Here is a 7,864-nt window from a genome sequence, read left to right on the forward strand (position 1 = left end):
GGGGGGGGACTGTGGGAGGGGTCTCGAATGGTTGAGGGACATCTATTGGGGAACTGTGGGGGGGATCTTGGAGGGTTCGGGTTCACGTTTTTTGGCCTGGTGGTAGATCGGTCAACATGCCCTTGAGCAGGGCATTGACCCTGGATGCTTCTGTGTGTCGCTCTGAATGGGAGTCTGTTGGATGACTGGTATGGTATGATGTAGTTGTTGAGCGGCTTCACTGCAAGTATTTTGTATGTTTCGAATATGCAATAAATACATAAAACATTTTTTTTAAATAGCCGGTGGATATAACTAGGAAAATAGAGGATGTAGCAAATTGTGATTTGATGATTCCAAGCATAAGTTGTTATGTTTATGTACAGTATTTGGGAAATGTTGATCTTAGGACGTTTTGATCCTATATGATCTTAACAATTATTTTATAATATATTATACCCCTAGAGCACAGGTGCGTCAAGTTAAGCTACATAATAAAAAAATCTCCATCAAATATGTCAGTTTTAGCTAGAGATGTCTGTTTATTTACACGTTCTGCATCTCAATCCACCTCACCCGCCTGTGTCACACTTCCGTATCTGCGGTCATATTAGTTGTAGGCCTAACCGTTCAGATGCTTCAGACATTTTTCATGAGAAGACCGATTTTCAGGATGTCTCCTGGACTGACAAATAATGCTGTAGCTCTGCCACTTTCCACCACAGATATGGAAGTGTGACATAGGCGTGTGTGACACATAAATAAACAGACATCTCTAAATTAAACTGACATATTTTGATGGTGATTTTTTGATTATGTTGCTTAACTTCATGCACCAGTGCTCTAGGTGGTATAATATCTTATAAAATAATTGTTAAGATCATGTAGGATCAACATAACCTAAGATCAACATTTCCCAAATACTGTACATAAACATAACAACTTATGCTTGGAATCATCAAATTACAATTTGCTATTCTTTGGATGGAATATGACCAAGACTAGAGTTCAAATCACCGTGGTGATATACACTGTGTACAAAACATTAGGAACACCTGCTCTTTCCATGACATACAGTAGACTGACGCGGTGAATCCAGGTGAATTCTATGTGCCCTTATTGATCTCACTTGTTAAATCCACTTCAGTGTAAATAAAGGAGAGAAGACAGGTTACAGAAGGATTTTTAAGCCGTGAGACAATTGAGACATGGATTGTATGTGTGTGCATTCAGAGGGTAAATATGCAACGCAAAACATTTAAGGATCTTTGAACAGTAGGTGCAAGGCGTGCCGTTTTGTGTCATTAATTGTCACGCTGCTGGGTTTTCCATGCTCATCAGTTTTCTGTGTGTATCAACAATGGTCCACCACCCAGAGGACATCCAGCCAACTTGGCACAACTGTGGGAAGCATTGGAGTCAACATGGGCCAGCATCTCCTGCTTTCAACACCTTGTAGAGTCCATGGCACAACGAATTGAGGCTGTTCTGAGGGGAAAGGGGGGGGGTTGGAAATCAATATTAGAAAGTTGTTTCTAATATTTTGTATACTCAATGTAGACAACCTGATATGTCCTGCTCCTCGTTTGATTCGTAAATCAAGGCTTTGGCTCAGGGAAATGATAGGTAAATCTCAATTGACAATTTTCATGCCAGTTCTCGCCCTGTAATGGAATTAACCCTAAATCTGTCTTTCTGGGAGAGGTATACTATTTGTGGGCCCTCTTGGCTAATTTTCCTTTGGTGACTCTATTGAATAACTTAGCAAACATGCATAGCCATTGTCATTTGCCATTTAAGACCATGGACACTCATATTGAACAATATGATAACCACATATTACATTACAATCATAACTCAAACCTCAGTGTTCAGAGAAGCTAGGTGAGGTGAAGCATGGCGGCCCCAGCCAGAGCAATCAATCAGAGTAGTTATTTTCGGTCTGAAAAATATTTACCATTATTTTGAATATTAGCTAGAGGGAGTTCAAGATCAGAGGTCAGTTAATCAAGATATTTCAAAATTAGACAGCAGTAGCCTGTACATAGTACAATAAGAGCATACTGCAGTATAATTACAATTACCCCTGTCTATGCATTTGGCTAAAAACATGCTATTTGAATATATGAGTATCATAGACCTTCCAGTGATTGTATATTAAGTCCTGTCTTATATATGGTACCTGCAGGGCTATGGCAGCCTAATACCCAATTGTGTTAACAAAGTGAAATGCCATTCTGGATGTACAAAAGCCTATAGTTCCTGATATCTTATTTAGTTGGAGTTTAGTGTCATAAGTAGTTAGGATGTGCTTTTACTTCCCTGTCTTTATGTCAATTTAGATAAATGCTAAATAACATAAATAAAATGAGGCTGTCAAATCTTTGAACCTTCACTAACTGATCTGTGATGGCTTGGTTTATCAAGGTGATTAATGTATAACAGCCATCAACTACATGAATAAGGGCAAGAACCCCACACCTCTCCCCTGCTATCCATGAGTCTGTGATTATGACTGTAATAGCTGACACAGTCAACAAACCATGACACCAGGGAAAACTCTAATGATATCCAAACGTTGATTAACTTGATAACATGGCTACTGTCATTCTGTCACACCCACAACATTCTATATGTCTCCATCTTTAGTTCTCTGAACCATGCCACCTGGAAGTGGGCACATAATTCTACATTGTTGTGATTTGTGCCCCCATCTCACCATTCTTGCTGTAGGGTGAAAATAATGGTAATACTGTAGGCACTAATCAAACATATTTTATTTAAGAATGTCGACAGTTACATCAATAATTGAGTGTGTAACATCATTATGAAGAATTATACAATGCAGATCCCTCACTAAAACATGTTACTATGCATGTTTAAACTACAAACTTCTCTTCATTAATCAAATTGACCTAATGTACAACAAATATTATTACATTAAATTCATACACCAACATGTCATAGATTATAATTTGATGTTACAATAGTAAAACATTGTAGAGTTTAAAACTAGCCTAACATAACTTGACATCTTATTTCTCATTCAAAAGCAGAAAGCTATCAATCATTAAAAAAAAAACATTGTCCGTGAACTAAGATAATGTTATTTATATACGGTCATATATTATGAGGTACTAGGGTTATTTACAGTAGGCTTGACTGTTTTAGTTTTCTTGGACCTTCCATGCCTCTCCTGTTGCATCATCATGGCTGGTCCTCTTCATCCAGACCCACACTGACCTTAGAATACAAACACAACAGCACAAAGACTCTCACTGGAATTAGTTCACGAACACCTTACTTCATTTCCATTCTGTTAATAGGATGCAAAACCTAACAACACATTGTACAAGGGACTCTGAACAACATACTAATCTTAAGGAGGGTCATTTTCATAACCGACACAAAAAAAGTGTTTACCTTCTTCAGGGCTTCCAAGTTCAACTATTTTGCGAAAAACGTCTCCATTCGGCAGTTCTCTCCAGCGCAGGTCTTTGATGAAGTTCCCGTTCTTAGCAAACTCCTTTCTGATCTATGAGATATGATCAAACCAGATAATGTCAGCAGCCCTCATTTTAATTGAGTATCCTAAATGTAATTCTTTGTGATGTCAAGTTTTATTCCTAATCATGAGAAGAGTGAAATGAGTGAACATGACATTGATTTCTGATGTGGGAGATGTAGGACTACTGTACCTGCTCCAACATCTGTTCCTTTACCACTGGGTCATTGAGGTCACCTCCTGTGTTAGATTTCAGAGACATCCTTACAATGGTCTGCTTCATTCTCTTTTCTAGAGGGACACAGGAATGGTAACACACACTCAAATGAGATTCAGCTTATTTTCCATAAATAGGTAGCTTTTCTTCCAATGTCCTTTAAAGACTGTAAATTACGTTGTAACTGTGTAGTTCAAGCCTCTGTATTCTATGTTTACAAGTATGGAATGATTATCTCATAAAAGAAACCACATGAACAAACATTTTCATTTGTTCCTAGTGAGATTGGGGAGAGAGAGGTGGCCGGAATAGGGTACATGTAGCATCTCAATGTCCCATGTGACAGTCCCTGTCCCTGTACTACATCCCCCAATATCCCCAATGAGATGGCAGTCTTGTGGCCTGGCTGGTCTAGCGGTAATGACACAGCCTCTGGAACACATGTCTATAGTGTCAGAAAAGGTTTTAGTCCAGCCTAGTGCCTTTGATGCCACCTCTGCCTGTCTTTTCCTCTCTCTATCTGTTCAATAAAAGATGGCAGTCTTACTTCCAGTGCAAAGGAACGGTCTCTTCAGAGAGCAGTCTATCTTGTCCAGGGAGGCGTGTTCAGTCTGTCCATGGCCCTTACGGGTCAGGGAGCAGCAGTTACTTGCACCCAGTTGAGGCTCAGACACACAGTATGGAAAGGGGTCCCCATTGGACCACTGCCGCATTCTGGTAGAAGTCTTCCAGTAGAGTCCGATCCACATATCATACTGCTGTGAATCTGTTATGCCTTGGAATGCTGTGTAATCCTCTTGGGTGAGGATGCTCGCTAAATCATCTCCATCGGCTCGGCAAGCAGTCTGTGCCCCCTTCCACGTCAATGAACCTTGACCCATGTAATATTTAAGCTCTGAGGAATTGTTTGATTGTGTGCCTAAGGACAGAAGATAAACAATTGTCCTAAAAATGTCCTGATAGACAGACATTGATGTTAAATAAATGTACCTAAACGGTTGTCAAAGGATACTGTACCTCATAAAGGTGACATGATTTGAAATGTACTATGTACTTTACCAAGGTGTTAAGAATGACAAATATCAGACAAGGGAGAGAATGGATGCAAAATCAACTTACTTTTCTGGCACACAAATTGACATGGATTTATGCAATCTCTCAAACCCCATACTTTTGCTCTTTGTCCATGAACAACACACTTTGCATTTGGTGGATTCCAATAGCCCACTCTGGGACAAAAAGCATTGTATTGGGAGTGGACCCAGACAGCGTCAGTGAGGTTTTGTGCTGACACTGTTCTCAGAGCTGCTATCTGGTCCTCAGCATTGAAGATGGTGGCCAGTTCCTCGTAATACTCCCTGCAGAACTTCTGAGCTTCCGCCATGCTCCTCCCCTCACTAAACAGAGTAAACACTAGTATCTCTACTGCTGGACCTGTGTGGACAGACAAAGCACGGGGTGATTCCTCATGAAACTAGAACCAAATAAATACAGAACTTTTGGGGATTTTCACTAAATATAATCCATAGAATGGTCTGTTAGAGGAAGGATTGTTGACATAACCTGAGTGTACAAAACATGCTCTTTCCATGGCATAGACTGACCAGGTGAATTCAGGTGAAGCTATGATCCCTCATTGATATCACCTGTTAAATCCACTTCAATCAGTGTAGATGAAGGGGAGGGGACAAGTTAAAGAAGCATGTTTAAGCCTTGAGACAATTGAAACTTGGATTGTTTATGTGTGCCATTTAGAGGGTGAATGGGCAAAACAAAATATTTAAGTGCCTTTGAACGGGTATGGTAGTAGAACAGCAAAGCTGTTGGGTTTTTCAAGCTCAACAGTTTCCATGTGTATCAACATTGTTTATCACCCAAGGGACATCCAGCCAACCTGACACAACTATGGGAAGCATTGGAGTTAACATGGGCCAGCATCCCTGTGGAACACTTTCGACACCTTGTAGATTCCCCAACGAATTGTACCGACGAATTGAGGCTGTTCTAAGGGGAAAAGGGGGTGCATTTTATAATATACTCTACGTCCATATCAAAGTTCCAGACTGGGATCTCTGCTACTTTTAGCGTTATGGGATTCAGAAATCTTGTTAAACAATATTATTGCACAAAGAGTGAGTCCATGTAACTTATTATGTGACTTGTTAAGGATATTTTTGCTTCTAAACTTATTCAGGCTTGCCATAACAAAGTGTTTGAATACTTATTGACTCAAGATATTTCAGCTTTTCATTTTTGATTAATATGTAAAAATGTCGATAAACATAATTCCACTTGGAGTCTTAAAGGAAGCCTGAGTAAGACCAAAATGTCACAAATATTCAAACTTCAGTAAGATACTTCTCAATTACACTTTAAGGTACAAATGTCAAATACGGTTTATTTCAACAATCCTTCCTCCAAAGGACACCTCTATGGATGAAATTTTAGTTTGGGGTTTGGTAGGAATCACCCACGACCTGACATCAATGGTTAATATAAAACTACTTTGGATTTATAAAGGAACATGCTAATGTTGTTGTGCTAGATCACTCCATCATCTCAATTTAAAGCTCATTTACTACTCCTTGACACTGTGAACGCTGAAAACATGTTTAACAATTGTAAGTAATATGTGTACAGTTTGTTATATTGGTCCATACCTTCACTGCAGCCCTTCCTAGTGTAACCAGATATGATTCCTGGATGGTTTGTCATAGTTGGTTGACCAAAGAAATGCTTTTGATAGCAATGGAATCTGTTTTGAAAGTACATGACAATACTGATGCACTTCCCAGTCATTTCTGTTTTACATTAAAAAAAATGTCATCAATGTAATTGTAAACAAATACTGTTTATCATTTTGATCACATTTATATTCAGTCCATGAGGTGACATTTCTCTAGCCACATCCTTCAACTATTTACAGAAAGAAGTGGTGCGACCACCACCCAAACAGGCAACCCAACTTCTCAAATTGATTATACTCTTTAACCACGTAGCTGAAGTAGGAACACCCGGGGTTCTGAGTGCAGGCAAGCTGGCAATGATGGTGGTCCCGTTCATACACCGTCAGAATGTCGTTCCCACCAAAGTCTTTGTCAACCAGGAATCCCTGTGAGCAGTGAGCTGTTGAATAGGGGCAAATGTGGTTCTCAATTAGAATACAAGTACATTATTTAAAAGACTAGCACAAAGTGACAGAAATGGCCTTGTCCATGCTCAATATTACAATTTAGATTGATTTACACTAAACCATGAAGTATACGTCTTATATAGCACATAAGCATGTACACTCACGTGGTTCAACTGCTCTGGTATCACTGAAGGACACATCCAAGGACTGCTGGCTGAAGAAGAGGTCAGGGGCTGCACCTGGGCAAAGAAAACAGTCTAAACATTCTCATCCTGTAACAAGAAAGATCACAAAGCGTAATGTGTATGTTGTATATGTTGCACATGTATAACTTGTACATAGATAGTGAGATCTAAAAACATGGATATGTGTTACAGTAGAGCAAATAAGTTAACTATATCAGCATACTGTGGTCAGTATACATGTTCTAGCTAATGGGCTGTTTTTAGTTTAAAGATGTTGGGGAAAAGGGAATACAATACTTACCCAGAAACACTGCCAACACTGTTGGGAGCCACATAGCCACTGAAAAGATGTAGAAGGGTCAATAAGTGTTTGTCTGTTTTAGAAAATATTTTATCAAGATGTATAAGAAACAAGATGATATTAGGAATTTGTGATAGAGAAAAGAGATACTGAATGAAAACTGTTATGGAAAAGACAGCCTTAACATGACAGCCTTAACAATGAGCAGCTGATTAGTTTCTGGATGAACGAGATGAATGTAAAAACTACAGTATGTAAAATAGCCAGTGGATTTAACTAGGCAAATAGAGTATGATACTCTGACTAATTTGACAGGGAAAGAGTGACTGAAGCGGCTTGATTCAACCTTTCTCCTCCCCCTTCTGTCCTCAAGAAATAGGAAACGTTTGTGGTGTTGTGATGCTTTTAAATATTCATATTATGACATAAAATAAACTGTTTTGGACGATTTTGAGTGAAAGCAGTAGTAACTGTACCTTTGTCTTTCACCTTTAACAGGAAAACATGTTTTTTGCTCAAATTCTACCTCTGAATCTTTTGGAAA

General features: G+C 39.1%; 1 protein-coding gene across 1 annotated transcript; it reads right to left on the bottom strand.

Annotated features, from left to right (window-relative positions):
- Positions 1-2,835: 2,835 nt before the first annotated feature.
- Positions 2,836-6,024, bottom strand: LOC129838768 (C-type mannose receptor 2-like). The gene is made up of 4 exons (XM_055905935.1): positions 4,249-6,024; positions 3,678-3,775; positions 3,403-3,514; positions 2,836-3,222 (listed from the first exon to the last, which is right to left on the bottom strand). The coding sequence occupies exons 1-4, from the start codon at positions 4,670-4,672 to the stop codon at positions 3,203-3,205; spliced, it is 654 nt and encodes a 217-aa protein (XP_055761910.1). The 5' UTR covers positions 4,673-6,024; the 3' UTR covers positions 2,836-3,202.
- Between the last annotated feature and the right edge of the window lie 1,840 nt (positions 6,025-7,864).

The sequence above is a fragment of the Salvelinus fontinalis genome, chromosome 39 (assembly GCF_029448725.1).
Source record: "Salvelinus fontinalis isolate EN_2023a chromosome 39, ASM2944872v1, whole genome shotgun sequence".
Lineage (NCBI taxonomy): Eukaryota > Metazoa > Chordata > Actinopteri > Salmoniformes > Salmonidae > Salvelinus > Salvelinus fontinalis.